Source organism: Pristiophorus japonicus, chromosome 12 (genome assembly GCF_044704955.1).
Source record: "Pristiophorus japonicus isolate sPriJap1 chromosome 12, sPriJap1.hap1, whole genome shotgun sequence".
Classification (NCBI taxonomy): Eukaryota; Metazoa; Chordata; class Chondrichthyes; family Pristiophoridae; genus Pristiophorus; species Pristiophorus japonicus.
Genome location: NC_091988.1, coordinates 130,460,843 through 130,487,144, shown reverse-complemented (window position 1 = coordinate 130,487,144; position 26,302 = coordinate 130,460,843). Strand labels below are relative to the sequence as shown.

General features: G+C 43.7%; 1 protein-coding gene across 1 annotated transcript in view; it reads left to right on the top strand.

Moving 5' to 3' along the window:
• LOC139276869 (protein-glutamine gamma-glutamyltransferase 2-like) overlaps nt 1–8,981 on the top strand; it is a 61,331-nt gene extending 52,350 nt beyond the window's left edge. The window contains exons 12-13 of the mRNA XM_070894866.1: nt 3,588–3,724; nt 8,831–8,981. Coding sequence (XP_070750967.1) covers nt 3,588–3,724; nt 8,831–8,981 — 288 coding nt within the window. The remainder of the gene's footprint in view (nt 1–3,587; nt 3,725–8,830) is intronic.
• Nucleotides 8,982–26,302: the final 17,321 nt, after the last annotated feature.

Sequence of the window (26,302 nt, the reverse complement as noted above, 5' to 3'; positions counted from 1 at the left end):
CAACAACAGGTAAGTGCACATCTTTTTTCTCTTTTTCTGTCATTTGCCCGCGGGAAGAGATCGACAGGAATTTCAGGGCCAATAAAATAAGAAATAGGAGCAGGAGTAGGCCATTCAGCCCCTCGAGCCTGCTCCGCCATTTAATAAGATCATGGCTGATCCGATCATGGACTCAGGTCCACTTCCCTGCCCGCTCCCCATAACCGCTTATTCCCTTATCGGTTAAGAAACTACCTCTGCCTTAAATATATTCAATATCCCAGCTTCCACAGCTTTCTGAGGCAGCGAATTCCACAGATTTACAACTCTCTGAAGGAAGAAATTCTTCCTCATCTCAGTTTTAAATGGGCGGCCCCTTATTCTAAGATTATGCCCCCTAGTTTTAGTCACCCCTTTCAGTGGAAACATCCTCTCTGCATCCACCTTGGTCAAGCCCCCTCATTATCTTATATGTTTCGATAAGATCACCTCTTATTCTTCTGAACTCCAATGAGTATAGGCCCAACCTACTCAAACTATCTTCATACGTCGTATTGTTGTGCCTCCAATCATATCTGCAGGCTATCATGGAATTGTTACAGCATAGAAGAAAGCCATTTGGCCCGTCGAGCCCATGCTGACTCTCAGCTAGTCCCACTCCCCCGCACTTTCTCCGAAACCCGGCAAATGTTTTCCTTCAGAGACTTAATCAACTCCCTTTTGAAAGCCGTGATTGAGTCTGCCTTCACCATCCTTTCAGGCAGTGCATTCCAGATCCTAACCACTCGCTGAGTAAAAAACTTTTTCTCTTACGTCGCTTTTAGTTCTTCTACCAATCACCTTAAATCTGTGTCCTCTGGTTCTCAACCCTTCTGCCAATGGGAAGAATTTCTCTCTGACTAATCTGTCCAGACCCCTCATGATTTTGAACACCTCGATCAAATCTCCGTTCAACAAATCTTCACTATTCCAACATAAGTGTTATATATGTAAATCTGTAAATACCATGTTTAACCACCAGAGGGCTTATCCCCTGGAGTCCCAAGGGATCCCACAATCCCTTGGGAGCACCTGTACATAAGGAGGCCTCACAGGCTGGAGAGGCACTCCGAGACTTGTAATAAAGGACTATGCACACCTTAATTTGAGCTTGCAGTATCTGGTCTGACTCTTTATTCAAGATATAACAATAAGAACATAGAAATAGGAGCCATATGACCCCTTGAGCCTGCTCTTCCATTTAATACGATCATGGCTGATCTGATCATGGACTCAGGTCCACTTCCCCGCTCCCCATAACCCCTTATTCCCTTATCGGTTAAGAAACTGTCTATCTCTGTCTTAAATTTATTCAATGACCCAGCTTCCACAGCTCTCTGAGGCAGTGAATTCCACAGGTTTACAACCCTCTCAGAGAAAATTCCTCCTCATCTCAGTTTTAAATGGGCAGCCCCTTATTCCATTATGCCCCCTGATTCTAGTCTCCCCTGTCAGTGGAAACATTCTCTCTATATCCATCTTGTCAAGCCCTCTCATAATTTTATATGTTTCGATAAGATCACCTCTCATTCTCCTGAATTCCAATGAGTGGAGGCCCAACCTACTCAACCTTTCCTTTTCAGTCAACCCCATCATCTCCACAATCAACTTAGTGAACCTTCTCTGAAGTGCCTCCAAAGCATATCCTTTCTTAAACATGGAAACCAAAACTGTCCGCAGTATTCCAGGTGTGCCCTCTCCAATACCCTGTATAACTGTAGCAAGATTTCCCTGCTTTTATACTCCATCCATTTTGCAATAAGGGCCAAGATTCCATTGGCATTCCTGATCGCTTGCTGTACCTGCATACAACCTTTTGTGTTTCATGCATAAGTACCCCCAGGTCTCGCTGTACTGCAGCACTTTGCAAATTTCTCAATTTAAATAATAACATGTTCTTAGATTTTTTTCTGCCAACGTGCATAACCTCACACTTTCCAATACTGTACTCCATCTGCCAAATTTTTGCCCACTCACTTAGCCTGTCTATGTCCTTTTGCAGGTTTTTTGTGTCCTCCTCACACATTGCTTTTACTCCCATCTTTGTATCATCAGCAAACTTGGCTACGTTACACTCGGTCCCTTCATCCAAGTCGTTCACATAGATTGTAAATAGTTGGGGTCCCAGCACTGATCCCTGTGGCACCCCACTAGTTACTGGTTGCCAACCCGAGAATGAACCATTTATCCCGACTCTCTGTTTTCTGTTAGTTAGCCAATCCTCTATTCATGCTAATATATTGCCCCCAACCCCATGAACTTTTATCTTGTGCAGTAACCTTTTATGTGGCACCTTGTCAAATGCCTTCTGGAAGTCCAAATACACTACATCCACTGGTTCCCCTTTATTCACCCTGTTTGTTACATCCTCAAAGAATTCCAGCAAATTTGTCAAACATGACTTCCCCTTCATAAATCTATGCTGACTGCCTGACCGAATTTTGCTTTTCCAAATGTCCTGCTACTGCTTCTTTAATAATGGACACCAACATTTTCCCAAACACAGCTTCTCCAGTCTCTCAACGTAACTGAAGTCCCTCATTCCTGGAATCATTCTCATAAGTCTTTTCTACACCTTCTCTAAGGCCTTCACATCCTTCCTAAAATGTGGCACGCAGAATTAGACACAGTACTCCAGTTGGGGCCGAACCAGTGTTTTATACAAGTTCACCATCATTTCCTTACTTTTGTAAGCCCAGGATGCCGTAAGCCTTTTTAACTGCTTTCTCAATCTCCCCTGACACCTTAAACAATTGCTACACATATAACCCCCGGTCTCTGTTCGTGCACCCCTTCAGGATTGTAACATTTCGTTTACATGTCCTCTCCTCATTCTTTCTATTAAAATGTATCACTTCACATTTTCTGTGTTAAATTTAATTTGCCACGCGTCTGCATGTCTTATGTCTTCCTGAAGTCTATCAATCTCCTCCTCACTATTCAGTATACTTCCATGTTTTGTGTCATCTGCAAATTTTGAAATTGTGCCCCATACATCCATGTCCAAGTCATTAATATAGATCAAGAAAAGCAGTAGTCCTAGCACTGAGCCCTGGGGAACACCACTGTATACCTTCCTCCAGTCCAAAAAATAACCGTTCACCACTACTCTCTGCTTGCTGTCACTTAGATCATTTCATATACATGCTGCCACTGTCCCTCTTATTCCATGGGATTCTACTTTGCTGATAAGCCTATTATGTGGCCCTTGGTCGAGCCTTGGCACACTTACCTGCCAATGACAAGGGTAGTTGCATCCACAGACTAGTTGCCTGAAAACCGTATTACCGGCGTTGGGCGGCCATAGTGAGGATATTTTTTTCAATTGTCAACTGCTAGCCGCCCTTTTCCAGCGTGGGCTTTGGTACTAAGGAAATTATCTGATTAAAAACCCGAACATGTAATATTGCATCCATCGCTTTTAATTGTTGTTTAAGGTAAACTTCTGTTTAGTTCCAAATTTTGAGTCATCGGCAAGCTGCATCTATAAAGCCATGTTTGACTAATCTTGATGTTCCAAAGGGAGTGCAGTATAATTTACAATGTTAAACATTGATTTACTTCATCAGATCCCGATGGGGCCGGTTGTGCTGAATACAAAACTGAATGCAGAAATCAGCTTTCTGAACACTTTTCCTGATACTCTGAAGGATTGTGTTATGACTCTCGAGGGAGCAGGTCTGATTAAAGGTGAAAAGCAGATAAAGTAAGTAGAAACACTCTGAAAATATATAGTGCATGGCAAGAAGCAGATGTATCTCGAGCTGTTGATAATTGTGTCCTTAGATCTGATAACGTAATTAAGGCTACCGAAACAGATACACAAGACTTTGAAAGAGCAAATTTTGGGGCTGAGAAGGATGCATCAGGGAGATTGAAGATTCTACTAGAAGAAAACTGGACTACTTTAAGGGATCTTAAAAATATGTCCTGCTAAGAAGAAATAATGGGAGGAATTCTCTTCCGTGATGCTGCCGAGATGCAGCTGAGAATTTTGGAAAATTCGAGTCGTGATACCTCCCACCTCTTCACAACCGTGACCGAGATTTCCATGCTTTGGCCTCGCATGAATCGCTGCTGGCTGGTTCTTCCCCAACCACTGTATGCAAATAGCAGGAGGGGTCTGGGCCCCGGTTCCCGGAGAAATTTCCTCCTATCTATTACCAGGGCTGCCATGTGGAAAATAAAGGTAGACCCTGGCAAGCAGCAGGAAAGGCCTCGAGTTCCCCCAATGGCAGGAGAGGGCCTTGCTGTAGCCTCCCCTCCCCCGGACGGAACCCAAACACTTCCCTGCTGAAGGCCTGGTTCTTGGCTGACACCCTCAGTGGGAGCCTTAATTCCAGTCTTTGGGTGCTTCTGCTCCTTTAAAGTATGTTTTTGCCTCTTCTGGTGCTGCACTCTGTGATATCTTCTTTACGACCTGACAAGCACACAGACTCTAGGATGGCTGATAACTTCAGGAACCTGTCAGGTGACCTGTTCCCTCTTTATTATTGTAAACAGCAATGGCTGCATTACCACAGTGGAGCTATATATATATTACACTTCTCCCTCCTTAATGAAGAAGTAATTATAACAAACAATCATCATACATAACTTGCATGGTTATACATAACAAAGGATATGGACTTATTTTGCCATATTTACAATTCAAGCTTAACCACTTGTTTTCTGTTTCGAAGAGGATACCTACACTCTCGAACAAAACTTTCCAAACATAGTGTTGAACTTAGACTTATTCTAGGCTGATCCTGAGAAATGTTTTCTTCCAAGGGACGCCCTTGATTTACATTTGAACTCTCTATAACTTCAGACTGTTTGTCTGCCTGACACGGACTCAGACTTAAATTCTGACTTTCTCATGGACTTGTTTCCAGTATATTTGATGTAGGACATGCTACTGGTACTCTACTTGTAACAAAACTATCTGATGAGTCAGAAATAATCGACTTATTCCAACTTTCAACTCCTTCCACATCTGTAGGTAAAATATGATCAAAGTGAGCAAACCTAACCTGTCCATGATCAAATATCTTGACCAAATATGTGCGAGGACCACATATCTTCATGACTCCTCCTGGTAACTACTTTAACCATTTATGGTGATGCTTCTTCACTCTCACCTTCTGATTTAATTTCACACTTCTCTCTTTTACTCTACATCTATCATGATTCTCTTTCTGTCTTAATTGTTTCTTTTCTATGGACTATGCCAAGTTTGGTTTTAAAAACAAGAATCTGGTTTGTGGCAGTCTATTGAGAAACAACTCTGCTGGTATTATCATCATAGGCAGTCTCTCGAAACGAGGATGACTTGCTTCCACACCAAAAAAGAATAAGTTCACAGGTATTCCAATGAAGGATCTAATATTCCATGTCCCGAACTACATGTTGAAGGGTGGAAGATGCCTGTGCGTGGATTTTTTTAACGTGTGGTGGCCATTGTACATCAGCCACAACACGGGCTTGACAGAGCTAGGTCTTGGTCCATTGGCAAGGGTTAACCAGGACAACTGAAGACCTGCTCTGCTGCACGGACCTAGTGCGCACACATATCGCAGTGTGGGCTGGCCCGTGCTGTCCCTGGGCCACTGGCCCCAAACTCTCCTGGGCCCCGATCATGTCCCTCCACAGTTTCTCGCTGCCCCTTTGCCCCGCCCTCGCTGCTCCTGCTGTATCTGCCCACGCTCCAATCACCGGCCTGGACCTTGATGATGTCACTCTTTGCTGCCGTCGTAGCTCGTGCTGCTCCCTTAAGTGGTATGCCCCCACGCTGCACCCAGGGCCTCTGCTCGCCGCTCCTTTTTTGGCCCCGACCTGCCGCTGGTGTTCTCACGCAGGTGTTCTACCAGTAGTTGTATGAGGAGTATTACGATAAGTAATTACAAAATTAGCCAATTTGTGGTCCAATGACAACTGTTGTTTCTTTGGATTTGGATCCAACATTTGTTTGATAAGGGCACGTTTTACGACTTGTACTGTGCGCTCTGCTGCGCCATTTGAAGCAGGGTGGTGCGGTGGAACCTTGGTATGTTTCACACCATTTTTGCTCGTGAACTGTGCAAATTCTTCTGAACAAAATTGTGGTCCATTATCAGAAACAATTTCTTCTCGGAGGTCAAATGAAGAAAATAATCTTTGCAAAATATTTTACTTGTTATTTTCCACATTGGAAACACCTCGATCCACTTCAAATGGCGATCAATCACAATGAACAGTTGCTGACCTTCCAGCTCAGCAAAATCGATATGTAGCCTTTGCCATACCCTGGGAGGCCATTTTCATGGCTATAATGGTACTGATGGTGGTTTCTTGCTTACCAATTGACATGTCATACACTGACTCACGGTGTACTTATATCTTTATCTAGATCTAGCCACCATAAGTAACTGCATGCAAAACTCTTGGTCAAGCACATTCCCAGGTGCTGATCATGGAGGTCTCCTAATAATTTGGACCTGAATTTATTTGGTATAACCACTCTTGCACCCCACATGATACAATCTTTATCCACGAACAATTCATTCCTATGAATGAAGAATGGATGAATATCTTTCTCTGTTACCTGGTTTGGCCAGCCATTTGCAATAGAATCATATACCTTTGACATAACTGGGTCACGTTTGGTTGCTCTACCAATGTCTTCAGCTCTGACTGGCAATGTATGAAAAATAGAACAATTCTTCATTGTTGGGTGTAACTTGTGATGGGGAAGGCAATCTAGACATAACATCAGCATTACTGTGATCAGCTGATCGTCTGTATTCAATATTGTATGTATATGCTGAAAAAAATCAAAGCCCATCTCTTCATTCAGGCTGCAGCTAATGTTGGAACTGGGGACTTTGGATGGAGGATTGCTGTCAGGGGCTTAAAAATCTCACTCCAATCCAGCTTCAGTGATCCCAACCAATTTCTTCCTAGTAAAGCAGACTTGTCTCTTGCCACTACTGACAGAGGCAAGCTCTGAAATTGATCATTGTATTTTACCGGTAAGGTGATATGACCGACCACAGGAATGTTCTCTCCTGAGTAGCCTCGCAGCTCTATCTTGGATTTCACCAATGGGAAATCACGCAATTTGTCAAGATATAGCGATTCCGCTACTAGACTCATGGATGCTCCATGGGTATCTGGGTTCCTGCAACATTTACATGGATGATGATACTCTTTGAATTGCTGTTAGATACCCTCATGCTCCTGATGATGTGTATCTCTTCATTTGTTGCTTTTCTTCCATACTATGTAGTCTCTGGGGATTTCTACTTATAGCCTTGAAAGTTGGTTTACTCTTCAGTTGGCATGCCTTCACAGGTTGCCCAGTTTTCATGGAGAAAGAACACTCTGCCTTCATATATGGACAACTTTGAGCAATATGTTGCCCCAGGCACCGATAGCAGGACTTCAATGCTCTGTTACCATTGCCAGTTTCTGAGACCTTGGGGCCCAACTGCCTTTTACTTTTAACCTGCAGGCAATTCACCTCGGTATTCTGACGACAGGAAATTATACGAAATTGTCGGGAATATTGGTCTGCCATGTCCATTGACATAGTTGTCTGAAAAGCTAAATCAAAAGTCAAGTTAGGAGTTGTCAATAACTTTCTTCTGATCGCATCATTTTTCATCCCAGAAACAAAGAGGTCACGCAATGCACGGTCCTGAAAATCTTCGAAATGACAGTGAATAGATAGCTTCTTTAATGCTACAATATACTCACTGATACTTTTGTCAATAAATTGATCTCGTATTCCAAAACGATAACTTTCAGCAATTTCCAAGGGCTCAGGACTGTAGTGCTGTTAGAACCTGCTTAATTGATGTGTCCTTTGGCTTAATAGGCACAAGCAAATCTTTCAGGGCTTCATACACCTCGGGCCCTGCTTCAGATAAGAAAATATCCCTTTTTCTTTCCAACACCATCCGATTAAGGTTTTTATTGTCGGGGACATCAATTATACTATTCATGGTGAAAAACATTTCTTGCTGCTCCACAAAAGCTCTGAAACTTTCACGGTTGCATTGGAACTCACCCAAGCACCTTATTATTCCCATAGGCGCGGCCATCTGGACACTGGCAGTTCAGCCAAGTGTGTTTGTAATTTACCTTGGATTTTTAGCTGTTAATCAAAACAAAGAAGCTCTCAAGTCTCTCTGTCAGTTGGCTGAATCATCCACTAACAAACATTTCAGCTAGGTTATCCAGAAATCCTATCCTTTGTCGCCAATGTGATATCTTCTGTATGACCTCACAAACACACAGGCTCTAAGATGGCTGATAACCTCAGGAACCTGTCAGGTGGCCTGTTCCCTCTTTATTGTTGTAAACATCAATGGCTCCATTACCACAGTAGTCCACTGAGTGGAGCTATATATATATTACACACACAGCTCCCCCACGGCAACTCCACCGGAGGTTCCTCAGTTGCACTGACAGGCTTCCTTTTGATGGCAGGAATCCCACTGGGAGCCTGCCATGCAGATGCAATAAGCCCCGACCCAGGAAAATGGGTTGGGTTTGGAGCAGGCATGGTGGAGGGAGCATGAGTCCTGCCCCATTTAAACCCTGTCTCGAAGACGGGAATCTCCAACACCACTGAAAATGTTTGAGCTGAATAGACCAAGTTTGGTCACTCAATGACTAATGAGGCAATTGCTAATATTCAAAGCACCATAATATTATTAAACACTAGTCACACATAAGAGTAGATGGTTATGTCCAAATAGTTGGTTCTTCTTCAGTCTTGTATTTACAATTTTATAACCAGTGACTTAGAATTCTTAAGATTCTTTTTACATTTTTCTTTCCTTAGTTTTGCAGACATAGAACCGAACCAAACAGCAACAGTGAGGTACGACTTTGTTCCGTATAAGTCAGGGATGAAGAGACTACTGGTAGATTTTGACTGCGACAAACTGCAAGATGTGAAAGGATCCTTGAACATCGTAGTCCAAGATAAGTAGAGAAAAAGGAAAGCACGAAAAAAAGAGCTTAAAGCACCTATTTCTTTATTTTATGAATCTGTGGAATATATTAATTAACAGATGCTTAAATTTTAACACATAATCATTACAGACACTGAAGTCCGCTTGCATGTTTAAATATACTTTTTATTTTAATTATAATTGATAGTCAACTTTAACACTGTATTATTTCAGTGAATGTTCTCCCTGTTTATGTGAGGATTTTATTGCAAAGTTTGAATTCACTTTGAAATATAGGTCATATGTTCAATCTGCCCTGTGGAGGAGTGATAGTTTAAAGTGTCAGTAAAACAATGCAAATGGTATATAACAACTTGAGCTTTCAGAGACAATATACTGAGGTCCATTTGCTCTCAGGTGAACATAAAAGATCCCATGGCACTAAGCAAGGAAGTTTTCCTCAGTGTTTTGACCAATATTTATCCCTCATACATCATCAATTAAACAGATTATCTGGTTATTAATGCCACTGCTGTTTTTGGGACCTTGCCGTGTGTAAATTGACTGCCACATTTCCCTACAACAGTGACTACACTTCAGCAGTACCTCATTGACTGTGAGGTACTTTGGGATGCATTGAAGGTGTGAAAAGTGATATGCAAGTTGCTTTTTCTTTCTTTGTGCTATGACAATACAGTGAGGAGAACTTGTTACCAATTGATGTTATGGTGGCGAGTATCATTGTTTCTGTCACTCAGCCTCTTCATGTACACCTCATAATTGGATCTCAGGTTCTTAAATTAAACAATCTCCTGTCCCACTGTTTTCCTTTCCTGAACCAAGCATATCCATTAGACTAAATACCAATTGACACCTCTTCAAGACTCTGTAAAATCAGTCATTCACCACCACTTCATAATACAGGTTGAAGCTCCCTTATTCAGAATTCCCTTACCTGGAACCACATCTCATTCACCATCCTGGCCACCGGGTGGCAAATGCGCAGAACTCCGACATGAACAAATTGAACAAAGTGAAGTCCTTCCTCACTGCAATCGCTGGCCTGACCTCGCGATCCACCACGCTCCCCCCACCCCCCACAATGATCTCTCCGCCACACTCCCAGCCCCAAGCCAGCCAGCCCCAATATCCCTTTACTCAGAACCTGTACCATCCAATTTAACGTGACCACCCTTCGTCCGGAAAAATCCCTTATCCAGAACAGACCAGGTCCCGCCGGTTCCAGATAAAGGAGGTTCAACCTGTATAATATTTTATCTATGCGAATCAAATTCTTGACATTTCTGTTACTTTCAGATATATATTCGGATAAAATTGGTAAAGGGTATTAAGAATATAACTGAAATATATTTTAGCTTTGGGAACAAATGTGATTTCTGGCTATTACGCTGACTCTGCATTTCACCAATAAAATGGTATGGCAATAAATTCTGTGTCACTGTTTGCTTCTTATTACAAGCGCAGAATGTCCACACTGTTTTCATGTAATGTCAAAATCGGGCAAGTAATGTCATAAGACATTTGCGCAAGTTTTCCACCCCAAAAACAATCCCCCCAAATTCCCTTGAACTTTTTGACTTTTCCTGTGTTCCATTTACTAAATTCCAAGAGAGGTCATTTACATATATTATAATGAAGGCCCCTCTGGGTTTCCTGCTTTTGCACTCTGGGTACGTTCGACCAGGAAATAAAAGGTGCATCTGTTGCCAGGATCAGCTGCTATAGGCAGAAATGAGGAGTTTGTGACTGAAGAGTTTTAATAGTGATTTCTGTAGCTATTCTTGGGGCATGCTGCCTATATAGAGCTGGATTTGCTTCTTACTGCTTTGTGTGAAACCAAAGGCTTGAGGACCCGTGCATACCTCCTTTTTATCTGGAGGAAGTGAATGGAGTTAAAGGAAAAGTTTTAAACGATTTTTCCTTTAACTCAACTCACTTTCTCCAGATAAAAGGATGTCACTATAGGTCTGTTCGTAGAATAAATTACACAAACTTTGATGCAGTTTTATTCACTTTCTTCCCTGTTCTTTTTTCATTACATTAATGGCTGTGTGTGTACCACTTCCTGTGCTCTCCCTGATCTAGAGAATTTGATCAATTTTGCTTCAAATTGCAACCTCTCCCTTATCTTTCTATGGTCCATCTCTGACACTTCCTTTCCATTTCTGGACTTCTCCAGCTGTATCTCTGGGGATATTGTCGGGTGTTTGTTTTACACTCTACCTTGATTCGTAGATCTGGGGAATTACAGGAAAAAGGACTACACGTGATGCAAAGTTTAAGCTTAACCCAGTGTCAGGTTTATTTCGCAAAAACTAACTAAAAACTACAGAACTAGACTTCTGAGAGAATTGACTGAAGACATACAATCACCCATCCAGTCCATACGTGTAATCATGGATTGTAGATTCGTGGTCGTTGGTTCCATGACCAGTTGTTCCCTCTTCTGGTCGTTCTCTTCAGTTCTGTTCCTTCTGTGTTCATCCCATTCCTTTCCGTTTGCTTCCGTACTTTGCTTCTGAGCTGCTTCTAGCCCATATGAATAATCCCCCGCTGAGCTGCGGTTTCCAATAATGTGTTTGCATCGATGCGTTGTTTGTGGTGATCTGTTTGACTGACTGCCATGATGGACCTGGATGTCCCCAATTTGCATACGGTGTCTAAAGGGCAAAAGATGACTCCTTATCTTCAGTACCCCGTTCTCCAAAAATGTACACCTTGTGGGGTCCTTTTGATGTTCTGGTTCCTTGCAGACTTGGAGTCTCTAGAGAGAATTATTTTTTCCCCTCTGGCCAATAAGTTCAGGGGCTCTTCTGTGGGTTCATATCAAATATATCAACCCCATTGTTTCTCTGCATAAAACCAGTCTGGCTCTCAACCGCAGAGATTGTCCTTAATTGGTGATGAGTCACCAGCTGCCCCGGGCTGGCGCCCTTTGTCCAGTCAATCCCAAAAGTTTGTATTAAATCAATTTAATAAATTTTTAGTTCGTGATCTCTTTCTGTGCCTTCTGGAAATGTCTGTAACCTTACACTCCCCCTTTAATGTCTCTTAATATAAACTCAGAGACATTACTCACGGTGATATCTTCTTTTTCATGAGCCTTTTTGGGTGTTTTGCAGTCTTCAGTCAAAACTCCAGATTACATTCCTTTTTACAACAAAATAGTACTTTTCCCGACAAACCAACGCGTTTTACAACAACACAATGTTCGGTATTGATCTGACTTCAGTTTTATATACAAACACTTTGGCTTTGGTACATTTTAATAACTCTTCAAGATTCCCTTCCTTTGTTTTCTGTTTTAGCTTACAGGATAAGATAAATAGGTACAACACTATTACCAACTGTACAATTACTAGTGCGTGAGATACGATTCGAACCCAGGGGGAAATCTCAATATTGAGTCTCAAGTTCCATCGTGGAGGGGGCATCATTTCCTCAATTTCCTCCCTTATCTTTTCATTTGTTTGGTGTAATGTGTAATAATGTTTGTGGGATAGCTCGATGTCCTTTAATTGCTTGGTCAAATGTTCGGGTAACGGCGGGATATCGTATCCAAAACACGATATGTATTTCTGGAGGTTGGGTAAAGTACCATTGACTGTGATACTTATGTGTTTGTGATCTGAGATGGGAATTAACTTGTGCTATGAGTGTCTCTACCTGGGGTTTGAAGCAAAAGGTAGGATCTGTCACTGGACACCAAGTGTCCTGGTGTACTCTATACCGACTTTCGCTGGTGGTGACACAGTATGTCCTGTTTCCCTTGTACGCAACCTGTGGCGAGACATGGTCGTGAACTGTCACTTCCATGATACAGCTTATAGGCTGCCCGGCCTCTGACTTGAACCCACATAGAAACATAGAAACATAGAAAATAGGTGCAGGAGCAGGCCATTCAGCCCTTCTAGCCTGCACCGCCATTCAATGAGTTCATGGCTGAACATGAAACTTCAGTACCCACTTCCTGCTTTCACGCCATACCCCTTGATCCCCCGAGTAGTAAGGACTTCATCTAACTCCCTTTTGAATATATTTAGTGGATTGGCCTCAACTACTTTCTGTGGTAGAGAATTCCACAGGTTCACCACTCTCTGGGTGAAGAAGTTTCTCCTTATCTCGGTCCTAAATGGCTTACCCCTTATCCTTAGACTGTGACCCCTGGTTCTGGACTTCCCCAACATTGGGAACATTCTTCCTGCATCCAACCTGTCCAAACCCGTCAGAATTTTAAACGTTTCTATGAGGTCCCCTCTCACTCTTCTGAACTCCAGTGAATACAAGCCCAGTTGATCCAGTCTTTCTTGATATGTCAGTCCCGCCATCCCGGGAATCAGTCTGGTGAACCTTCGCTGCACTCCCTCAATAGCAAGAATGTCCTTCCTCAAGTTAGGAGACCAAAACTGTACACAACACTCCAGGTGTGGCCTCACCAAGGCCCTGTACAACTGTAGCAACACCTCCCTCCCCCTGTACTCAAATCCCCTCGCTATGAAGGCCAACATGCCATTTGCTTTCTTAACCGCCTGCTGTACCTGCATGCCAACCTTCAATGACTGATGTACCATGACACCCAGGTCTCGTTGCACCTTCCCTTTTCCTAATCTGTCACCATTCAGATAATACTCTGTCTCTCTGTTTTTACCACCAAAGTGGATAACCTCACATTTATCCACATTATACTTCATCTGCCACGCATTTGCCCACTCACCTAACCTATCCAAGTCACTCTGTAGCCTCATAGCATCCTCCTCGCAGCTCACACTGCCACCCAACTTAGTGTCATCCGCAAATTTGGAGATACTACATTTAATCCCCTCGTCTAAATCATTAATTACAATGTAAACAGCTGGGGCCCCAGCACAGAACCCTGCGGTACCCCACTAGTCACTGCCTGCCATTCCGAAAAGTACCCATTTACTCCTACTCTTTGCTTCCTGTCTGACAACCAGTTCTCAATCCACGTCAGCACACTACCCCCAATCCCATGTGCTTTAACTTTGCACATTAATCTCCTGTGTGGGACCTTGTCGAAAGCCTTCTGAAAGTCCAAATATACCACATCAACTGGTACTCCTTTGTCCACTTTATTGGAAACATCCTCAAAAAATTCCAGAAGATTTGTCAAGCATGATCTCCCTTTCACAAATCCATGCTGACTTGGACCTATCATGTCACCATTTTCTAAATGCGCTGCTATGACATCCTTAATAATTGATTCCATCATTTTACCCACTACTGAGGTCAGGCTGACCGGTCTATAATTCCCTGCTTTCTCCCTCCTTTTTTAAAAAGTGGGGTTACATTGGCTACCCTCCACTCGATAGGAACTGATCCAGAGTCAATGGAATGTTGGAAAATGACTGTCAATGCATCCGCTATTTCCAAGGCCACCTCCTTAAGTACTCTGGGATGCAGTCCATCAGGCCCTGGGGATTTATCGGCCTTCAATCCCATCAATTTCCCCAACACAATTTCCCGACTAATAAAGATTTCCCTCAGTTCCTCCTCCTTAATAGACCCTCTGACCCCTTTTATATCCGGAAGGTTGTTTGTGTCCTCCTTAGTGAATACCGAACCAAAGTACTTGTTCAATTGGTCTGCCATTTCTTTGTTCCCCGTTATGACTTCCCCTGATTCTGACTGCAGGGGACCTACGTTTGTCTTTACTAACCTTTTTCTCTTTACATACCTATGGAAACTTTTGCAATCCGCCTTAATGTTCCCTGCAAGCTTCTTCTCGTACTCCATTTTCCCTGCCCTAATCAAACCCTTTGTACTCCTCTGCTGAGTTCTAAATTTCTCCCAGTCCCCAGGTTCGCTGCTATTTCTGGCCAATTTGTATGCCATTTCCTTGGCTTTAATACTATCGCTGATTTCCCTAGATAGCCACGGTTGAGCCACCTTCCCTTTTTTATTTTTACGCCAGACAGGAATGTACAATTGTTGTAATTCATCCATGCGGTCTCTAAATGTCTGCCATTGCCCATCCACAGTCAACCCCTTAAGTATCATTAGCCAATCTATCTTAGCCAATTCATGCCTCATACCTTCAAAGTTACCCTTCTTTAAGTTCTGGACCATGGTCTCTGAATTAACTGTTTCATTCTCCATCCTAATGCAGAATTCCACCATATTATGGTCACTCTTCCCCAAGGGGCCTCGCACAATGAGATTGCTAATTAATCCTCTCTCATTACACAACACCCAGTCTAAGATGGCCTCCCCCCTAGTTGGTTCCTCGACATATTGGTCTAGAAAACCATCCCTTATGCATTCCAGGAAATCCTCCTCCACCGTATTGCTTCCAGTTTGGCTAGCCCAATCTATGTGCATATTAAAGTCACCCATTATAACTGCTGCATCTTTATTGCATGCACTCCTAATTTCCTGTTTGATGCCCTCCCCAACATCACTACTACTGTTTGGAGGTCTGTACACAACTCCCACTCACGATTTTTGCCCTTTAGTGTTCTGCAGCTCTACCCATATAGATTCCACTTCATCCAAGCTAATGTCTTTCCTAACTATTGCATTAATCTCCTCTTTAACCAGCAATGCTACCCCACCTCCTTTTCCTTTTATTCTATCCTTCCTGAATGTTGAATACCCCTGGATGTTGAGTTCCCAGCCCTGATCATCCTGGAGCCACGTCTCCGTAATCCCAATCACATCATATTTGTTAACATCTATTTGCACAGTTAATTCATCCACCCTATTGTGGATACTCCTTGCATTAAGACACAAAGCCTTCAGGCTTGCTTTTTTAACACCCTTTGTCCTTCTAGAATTTTGCTGTACAGTGGCCCTTTTTGTTCTTTGCCTTGGGTTTCTCTGCCCTCCACATACCGGCCGGTCAAAAGGATTCAGATGATAGGGGCACAATATCACATGTGTACCTCCTCTCTGGCATACCTCCAGACCAGCATCGGTTATTGAGTCTCCCAATTTCACCACATACTGAGCGGTTTTAAGATGCTTCACATGTACCTCGTTCCGAATTACCCCAATATTTTCCACCCGATATACCGGTACGGGTCGTTGTGACTGATCCATCACCAGTATTCTAAGCACTATCCCCATTATAGATTGTTTACTCGGACCACAGTTAACCGGGACGCTTCGGAGGCTGACTGTAGCTGGCACGAATTCAGGAGCTTGTTGTAGACACTCAAAGCTTTTAGATGCTTGTTACTGACCCACGACAGTACTTGGCCTTGTTTTAAATCCTCTAAATTACTTCGTCCTTTATTTAACAACCAAGCTCTGTACATGACACACACGTCATTCTGAACAGCTTGATCTGACGCGTTTCTACCCTCCTTGATTAAAGCATTGATGGTCTGAGAGTGTGTCTCTACCTCAGCTACCATCTCCTTCAAATGAATTGTCATTGCCTGGTCCTCCTATAGTTCGTGACCCTCTATGTCACTCCCCTCCTCCAGTAATTTCTTTAACTGGTCCCTTAAGGTATTTAAACCCCTTTTTCATCTCGGTTTGTACGCATCCCCCTGACTCTCGTCCCCATAATTCTTCTGCTAGAATTGGTTAAACATTTCTTTTAGCAACCGTTTGTATAACTTTTCTGTTTCTGGAGGGCACCACTGGGGTAATTGTAATTCTGTTAAATTTAGAATAACTAAAGTTACTTCGTAATACATAGTATGATACAACATTTTCCCTGTTGGGATTAATGCCAGCTTGTTCTTAGGTCCAAGTGTTAGGACAGGACATGGAATTTCTTGGTTTGGAATCTCCAGCATTTTAGGGAGAAGTTTTAATTTGCTCGCGATCAGCTCAGTTGCATTGACTGTTTTTGGAGGGTTGAAGGTCACACAGGAATCAAAACCTCACATCCAATATATTCCCGACCCGGAATCCTGCCATTGTCATTTAAAAACAATACCACACCTACCCTGCACTTGTGGCTAAATCCAACCACACAGGTTTAAATCCCTTGTTCTTCCTTCCACCACTTCTCCCAATACAATGTCGCCCCTTCTCTTGTTCCTGTGGTCCGCCTGTTTGAACTATTAACCAGTTTCTCTCATTCTGTGGATGCATTAATTTTTCTCCTGTCTGTTTTCCATAACCATCACCATCCTCCCATGGGGGTAATCCCTTTACATTCCAGACAAACTCGTCCATCCTCTCTTACCCGTACCTTCCTGGTTGTGATGTTTAGCCTGGGGCAGGACACTGACACCCCCCAGTTTATTCTCGGTTTGTCTGGAGTATTTGGTCGAATTTGACCCGAACCACCCTGGCCAACTCCCAGTGTGAGCTTGGGCATTTGTGCCCTTGTTGCTCCGTATCGCTCTCCCTTGAGTGACGGTGGGGCCGGTTCCGCCCAAACATCCGTATGTAAGGAATGTCTCGGTATCTCCCCAATCTCCCCATCCTGTTATAATCAGGGCCATCCACAGCGTCCACCTCATCTCGTATCCCTGGCTCCATTCGCTCCTATAAAGACAAAATGAAATAAATATTTTGCTCTGTGGGGGGGTTTCCCCTCATAGGTCTTCCTTCAGTTATTCACATATGTACATAACACCTTTTTACGATCACTGCTTCCCTCTCCTTTTATCCCGATGCTTGGGCTTTCCGAGGCTCGGGGTGGAGATAGAGGAGGCATCCAGGGCACCCTCGGTCGCAGTACCCGACCACTCTGCCTTACTGCACCGTCCCTTACATCTTCATCGTCCCAGAGCATGGGTGGAGGGCTTACACTGATCAAACTCATCATGTTCCTTGAGCCTTGGCCCGCTATTTACTTTTCTCTCCGGGGTTGTACAGCTTACACTGGTTTATGTGAGACCACTTTATTCATTTTCGCAGCTGGATCGCACAGACCAAAGGGCTTGCCTTGTCTACAATGCTATATGGTACACGGTTCAAATGCCCCTTCTGGCATAATTCCTGACCATCACCTGATCTCCTATCCTCCATTCCTATATAACCCAGGGTTCCAACAGCAGTTTATTCTGCTGGTGCTGTCTGCCCATATTGTTAGCTGCTTCCCTGCCTCAGGATCGTAAATCCCACAGCCTGTTTTTCTCTCTCCTTTTATCACTGAACTAGACCCATTTACATAGATGTCCCTGGTTGGCGGGTGTTCCCTGCTCGGAATCCCACCTTTACATCCCACATTCCTTCCGCTGGACACACGTGAGCTGCGCCCGGATAAACCAGGTTCATGGCTAGCTTTGGTTCTCCTAGCCTTTCTACCTTCAGGTTTAACTGAGTAAGCAACAATGTCCAGCGGACAATCCTGTTACTGCTCACTGTCCCATCTTTCATTCTACCGTCCAGTAACATTTGTGTCGGAGTGTGACAGGTCAGTAGAGTCACTGTAGCTAAACCTGTGAGCAACCGAAAATGCTTTATTGCTCAAAAAGTTGCTAACAGATGTCGCTCGCAATTTGAAAAGCTCTTTTCTACTTCTGTGAGAACTCGGGAGGCGTAAGCCACCAGTCTCAGCTTGCTGTGTCACTCCTGGAGTAACACTGCACTCGAGCTGTCCCCAGTAGCTGCTACCTCCAGACTAAAGTCCTGGTCCCCATTTACTGCTCCCAACGCTGGTGCTGTCTGTAACACCTCTTTTAAATGGATGAAAGTTTCCTGACAACTCTCACTCCATTCCCACTCTATTGCTTTCCTAAGAAGTCTCAACCAAGGTGCTGCCATGGCTGCATATCCCTCTATAAATTCCCTGCAGTAACCCGTTATTCCCAGGAACGACCTTACTCCAGACACGTCCTTCGTAACGGGCAGGTCCTGGACTGTCTTTCTCTTAGCTCCATCTATGGCTCTCTCTCCTGCTCTAATGGTCAAACCTAGAAACTGCACCTCCTCTTGGCCTACGAGCTTCCTTGGGATTTACTTTGAAACCTGCTTCTTTCAACAAAATGCAGTATCTCACTCAATAGTGGCCCGTGGTCCTCCGCACTTTCGGAGAATAACAACATGTTGTCCACATATTGGACCAACCGATTCGGCTGACTAAAACCTTTTAGTGCCTCGGCCATACTCTGGTGAAAGATCGTGGGAATATTGTGAAACCCTTGTGGAAGACATGTCCACTTGTACTGCTGACCCTTAAAGGTGAAGGCAAATTTATATTGGTCCTCCCGTCTCAGGGGAATGGACCAAAACCCATTTGAAAAGTCCAGCACGGTAAAAGTTGTTGCGGCTTCAGGGATACTGCCTATCAAATCCGCTGCCATCACTACCATGGGCGCACAGCCTGGAATATTTTTATTCAGGACTCGGTAATCTACCTGTAATGTCTGTAGCTCCACACTGTGGATGTATTGTGTAACTGCAACTAGAGTGTAAATAAACAGATAGGTCACTTGACAAGAAGCAGGACGTTCCACAGGCTTCCGGGGAGATCTGCCATTTTAAAGACTGGTGTGCAGTGTGTGCCTCTGTGAATCTATCACCAATGGCGACAACGTATGGGATAATCGGATAAAACAAAGCAGAAATTTTTGTTAGTGAAGGATTCAGCCAGCCGATGGAGAGACTTTGAAAGCTTCTCTGTTTTTAGAAACAGCTACAAATCCGAGATAAATTACAAGCACACTTGGTTAAACTACCAGAGTCAAAATGGCTACACCCATGGGAGTAATTTAGGTGAATATAAATGCGACCGGGAAAGGTTCAAAGCATATGTGGATCAGCTAAAAATGTATTTCACTACAAATAACATAATCAAAGTTCCAGGCAATGCTGACCAGAACTGAACAGTGTTGGAACGAAAAAGAGTGATTTTCTTATCTGAAGCTGGCCCTGAGTTGTATGAAACACTGATAAATCTGCTTGTGCCTGCCGAGCCAAAGAACACAATGCTTAAGGAAATTTTAACTAAGCTGGAACAGCATTACAACCCCGTACCCTTAGAAATTGCTGAAAGCTATCGTTTCGGTATACAAAATCAAAAGGCTGATGAAAATATCAGTGAGTACATAGTAGCATTAAAAAAGCTATCTCTTCACTTTAATTCACTTTCAGAACCAAGCATTGCAGGACCGCTTTGTTTGTGGGATGAAAAATGATGTGATCAGAAGAAAGTTATTGACAACGCCTGACTTGACTTTTGATATATCTTGTCAGACAGTTAGGTCGATGGGTGTGGCCGACCAATATTCCCGAGAATTTCATAATAATTACAGTCATCAGACAACCAAGGTGAATCGCCTGCAGGTTCAAACTAAAAGGCGGTGGGGGCCCAAATTCTCAGAAACTGGAAATTCTAACAGAGCATTGAAGTCATGCTATCAGTGCCTGGGACAACACATTGCTCAAAGTTGTCCATATGTGAAGGCAGAGTGTTTCTTCTGCAGAAAAACTGGGCATCTTGCGAAGGCATGCCGACTGAAGCTTAAACCAGTTTTCAAAGCTTTGAGTAGAAATCCCAAGAAACTACATAGCATGGAAGAACAACAACAGGATGAGGAAATGTTAGAATTAAACGTCATCAGGAGCGCGAGGTTAACGGACAGCGATTCAAAAAGTATCAAAATCCACATAGATGTTGCGGGATTCAAGATACCCATGGAAATCGACATCTGTGAGTGTAGTACCAGAGTCGCTATACCTCAACAGATTACGTGATTTCCCATTGGAGAAATTCAAGGTAGAGCTGCGAGGCTACTCGGGAGAGAACATTCCTGTGGTAGGTCGTATCACCGTACGGTGAAATACAAGGATCAATTTGAGAACTTGCCTCCATTAATAGTGGCAGGAGACAAGCCTGCCTTACTAGGAAGAAATTGGTTGAGATCACTGAAGCTGGATTGGAGTGAGATTTTCCATGTTGAAATGAGATTTGCATCAACGGATGATGTTATCAATAGTTATCCGAAGGTGTTCTGCGAAACTCTCTCTCCTGCGACAGTTGGAACTGGTGCTCTCCACTCTCTCTCCTGTGACAGTTGGAAATAGTGCTCTCCACTCTCTCTTCTGTGACAGTTGGAACTAGTGCTCTCCACTCTCTCTCCTGCAACAGTTGGAACTAGTGCTCTCCACTCTCTCTCCTGCAACAGTTGGAAATAGTGCTCTCCACTCTCTCTTCTGTGACAGTTGGAAATAGTGCTCTCCACTCTCTCTTCTGTGACAGTTGGAACTAGTGCTCTACACTCTCTCTCCTGCAACAGTTGGAACTGGTGCTCTCCACTCTCCTTGCATATATTAGTAATTAACTTTTAGCATTGTTGTTGCCAATTTAAGTGTATCTAAGGGTTAAGTCATGGCAGGAAAGCTTGGACACATGTTATACTCCTCCTGTACTATGTGGGAAGTCAGGAACACTTCCAGTGTCCCTGACGACTACATGTGCGGGAAGTGTGTCTGCCACCAGCTCCTGACGGACCGTGTTGCGGAGCTGGAGCTGCAGGTGGATTCACTCTGGAGCATGCACGATGCTGAGAATGACATGAATAGCACGTTTAGTGAGTTGGTCTTACCACAGGTAAAGGGTCCACAGCCAGATAGGAAATGGAAGACCAATAGGAAGAGCAGTGCAGGGAAGGTAGTGCAGGGGTCCCCTGCAGCCATCCCCCTGCAAAACAGCTACACCGCTTTGGGTACTGTTGAGGGGGATGACTCATCAGGTGAGAGCAGCAGCAGCCAAGTTCATGGCACTGTGGGTGGCTCTGCTGCACAGGAGGGCAGGAAAATCACTGGGAGAGCGATAGTGGTAGGGGATTCAATTGTAAGGGGAATAGATAGGTGTTCCTGCGGCCACAACTGAGACTCCAGGATGGTATGTTGCCTCCCTGGTGCAAGGGTCAAGGATGTCTCAGAGCGGCTGCAGGACATTCTGTAAAGGGAGGGTGAACAGCCAATTGTCGTGATGCATGTAGGTAAAAAACGGGATGAGGTCTTACGAGACAAATTTAGAGAGCTAGGAGTTAAATTAAAAAGTAGGACCTCAAAAGTAGTAATCTCAGGATTGCTACCAGTGCCACGTGCTAGTCAGAGTAGGAATCGCAGGATAGCTCAGATGAATACGTGGCTTGAGAAATGGTGCCGAAGGGAGGGATTCAAATTCCTGGGACATTGGAACCAGTTCTGGGGGAAGTGGGATCAGTACAAACCGGACGGTCTGCACTTGGGCAGGATCGGAACCAATGTCCTCTGGGGAGTGTATGCTAGTGCTTTTGGGGAGGAGTTAAACTAATATGGCAGGGGGATGGGAACCTATGCAGGGAGACTGAGGGAAATAGAAGGGGGGAAGAAGCAAAAGATAGAAAGGAGAATAGTTAAAGTGGAGGGCAGAGAAACCCAAGGCAAAAAGCAAAAAGTGCCACATTACAGCAAGATTCAAAAGGGGCAAAGTGTGTTAAAAAGCCAAGCCTGAAGGCTCTGTGCCTCAACACAAGGAGTATTCGGAATAAGGTGGATGAATTTACTGCGCAGATAGCAGTTAACGGATACGATGTGATTGGCATCACGGAGGCATGGCTCCAGGGTGACCAAGGCTGGGAACTCAACATCCAAGGGTATTCAGCATTTAGGAAGGATAGACAGAAAGGAAAAGGAGGTGGGATGGCGTTGCTGGTTAAAGAGGAAATTAATGCAATTGTAAGGAAGGACATTAGCCTGGATGATGTGGAATCGGTATGGGTGGAGCTACGGAATACCAAAGGGCAGAAAACGCTAGTGGGAGTTGTGTATAGACCACCAAATAGTAGTAGTGAGGTTGGGGACAGCATCAAACAAGAAATAAGGGATGTGTGCAATAAAGGTACAGCAGTAACCATGGGCGACTTTAATCTACATATAGATTGGGCTAACCTAACTGGTAGCAATGCGGTGGAGGAGGATTTCCTGGAGTGTATTAGGGATGGTTTTCTAGACCAATGTGTCGAGGAACCAACCAGGGAGCTGGCCATCCTAGACTGGGTGATGTGTAATGAGAAGGGACTAATTAGCAATCTTGTTATGCGAAGCCTTTTGGGGAAAGAAAAGTGACCATAATATGGTAGAATTCCTTATTAAGATGGAGAGTGACAAAGTTAACTCGGAAACTAGGGTCCTGAACTTAAGGAAAGGTAACTTCGACGGTATGAGGTGTGAATTGGCTAGAATAGACTGGCAAAGGATACTTAAAGGGTTGACGGTGGATAAGCAATGGCAAACATTTAAAGATCACATGGATGAACTTCAGCAATTGTACATCCCTGTCTGGAGTAAAAATAAAACTGGGAAGGTGGCTCAACCATGGCTAACAAGGGAAATTAATGATAGTGTTAAAACCAAGGAAGAGGCATATACATTGGCTAGAAAAAGCAACAAACCTGAGGACTGGGAGAAATTTAGAATTCAACAGAGGAGGACTAATGGGTTTAATTAAGAAGGGAAAAATAGAGTACGAGAGGAAACTTGCATGGAACATAAAAACTGACTGCAAATGCTTCTATAAATATGTGAAGAGAAAAAGATTAGTAAAGACAAACTTGGTCCCTTGCAGTCAGATTCAGGTGAATTTATAATGGGGAACAAAGAAATGGCAGACCAATTGAACCAATACTTCGGTTCTGTCTTCACAAAGGAAGATACAAATAACCTTCCGAATGTACAAGGGAACAGTGGGTTTAGTGAGAATGAGGAACTGAAAGATATCCTTATTAGGTGAGAAATTGTGTTAGGTAAATTGGTGGAATTAAAGGCTGATAGATCCCCGAGTCATGATAGTCTGCATCCCAGAGTAATAAGGAAGTGGCCCTAGAAATAGTGGATGCATTGGTGATCATTTTCCAACAATCTATCGACTCAGGATCAGTTCCTATGGACTGGAGGGTAGCTAATGTAATGGCACTTTTTAAAAAAGGAGGGAGAGAGAAGGCGGGTCATTATAGACCGGTTAGCCTGACATCAGTAGTGGGGAAAATGTTGGAATCAATCACTAAGGATGAAATAGCAGCCCATTTGGAAATCAGTGACAGGATCGGTCGAAGTCAGCATGGAGTTATGAAAGGGAAATCATGCTTGACGAATCTTCTGGAATTTTTTGAGGATGTAACTAGTAGAGTGGACAAGGGAGAACCAGTGTATGTGGTGTATTTGGACTTTCAAAAGGCTTTTGACAAGGTCCCGCACAAGAGATTGGTGTTCAAAATCAAAGCGCATGGTATTGGGGGTAATGTACTGACATGGAAAGAGAACTGGTTGGCAGACAGGAAGCAGAGAGTCGGGATAAACGGGTCCTTTTCAGAATGACAGGCAGTTACTAGTGGGGTGCCGCAGGGCTCAGTGCTGGGACCCCAGCTCATTAAAATATACATTAACGATTTGGATGAAGGAATAGAGTGTAATATCTCCAAGTTTGCGGATGACACTAAACTGGGTGGCGGTGTGAGCTGTGAGGAGGACGCTAAGAGGCTGCAGGGTTACTTGGACAGATTAGTTGAGTGGGAAAATACATGGCAGATGCAGTATAATGTGGATAAATGTGAGGTTATCCATTTTGGGGGCAAAAACACGAAGGCAGAATATTATCTGAATGGTGGCAGACTAGAAAAAAGGGAGGTGCAACGAGACCTGGGTGTCATGGTTCATCAGTCACTGAAAGTGGGCACGCAGGTACAGCAGGCGGTAAAGAAGGCAAATGGTATGTTGGCCTTCATAGTTAAGGGATTTGAATATAGGAGCAGGGAGGTCTTACTGCAATTGTATAGGGCCTTAGTGAGGCCTCACCTGGAATATTGTGTTCAGTTCTGGTCTCCTAGTCTGAGGAAGGATGTTCTTGCTATTGAGGGAGTGCAGCAAAGGTTCACCAGACTGATTCCAGGGATGGCTGGGCTGTCATATGAGGAGAGACTGGATCAACTGGGCCTTTATTCACTGGCGTTTAGAAGGATGAGAGGGGATTTCATAGAAACATATAAGATTCTGACGGGACTGGACAGGTTAGATGTGGGAAGAATGTTCTCGATGTTGGGGAAGTCCAGAACCAGGGGATATAGTCTTAGGATAAGGGGTAGGCCATTTAGAACTGACATGAGGAGAAATGTCTTCACTCAGAGAGTTGTTGACCTGTGGGATTCCCTGCCGCAGAGAGTTGTTGATGTCAGTTCATTGGATATATTCAAGAGGGAGTTAGATATGGCCCTTACGGCTAAGGGGATCAAGAGGTATGGAGAGAAAGCAGAAAAGGGGTACTGAAGGAATCTTATTGAATGGCAGTGCAGGCTCAAAGGGCCGAATGGCCTACTCCTGCACGTATTTTCTATGAAACGGGCAGTCCGATCCAAGGCTTCAAGGCGAGTGTCAGGGTAAAGAAGGGCGCTCGATCGGTTTACTACAAGCCACGTTCCGTACCATATGCACTCAAGGAGAAAGTTAAGCAAGAACTCAAAAGATTAGAGACTGAGAACATTATTTCTAAGATAGATCGATATAATTGGGCTACACCAATTGTTGTTGTACCTAAGTCCAATGGTAAGGCAAGATTGTGTGGTGATTATATAGTGACTGTAAACCAGGTTCTAGAGGGTAATGTCCCTAATACATTGCCAAATGTAGAAGATTTGTTCACAACACTGACAGGTGGTCAGATCTTCTCAAAACTGGATCTTACGAATGCCTACTTACAGCGTGAACTAGATGAGTAGTCCGAGTCCTGTTTGACTATAAATACTCATCTAGGCCTATATCAATTTAATAGGCTACCGTTTGGAGTGTCTTCCGTTCCTGCCATATTCCAAGGGGTGATGAACCAGATTTTGCAAGGTATTGAAGGGGTAGTATGTTATTTAGATGACATACTAATTTCAGCACCAAATAGGCAAATTCATAATAACTTATTGAATGAAGTCCTCAAACGGCTGGAGAAGCACAGAGTACGAGTGTCTGCTCGTAAGTGTGAGTTATTTAAAAACTCAATGGAGTACTTAGGGTACAGAGATGGTTTATATCCAACCATGGGAAAGCTGGATGCAATCAGAAATGCACCCACTCCCAAGAATGTCACTGAACTTCAATCAGTTTTGGGTCTTTTGAACTATTATGGGAAGTTCCTACCAAATTTGGCTACAGTATTACATCCACTGAATGAACAATTGAAAAAACAGGTCTATTGGAGTTGGTCAAAAGAATGCGATACAGCATTTAAGGAGTGTAAAAGCGAATTGGTAGAGGACACCTTGTTAGTTCACCATGACATATTTAAAGAGGTCAAGCTAGCATGTGATGCCTCTCCGTATGTGGTTGGGGCAGTGATCTCTCACGTATCACGTAGTGGGGAGGAGAAACCAATTGCTTTTGCTTCACGCACTCCCAGTGCCAGTGAGAGTAATTATGCGCAAATCGAAAGGGAAGTTTTAACA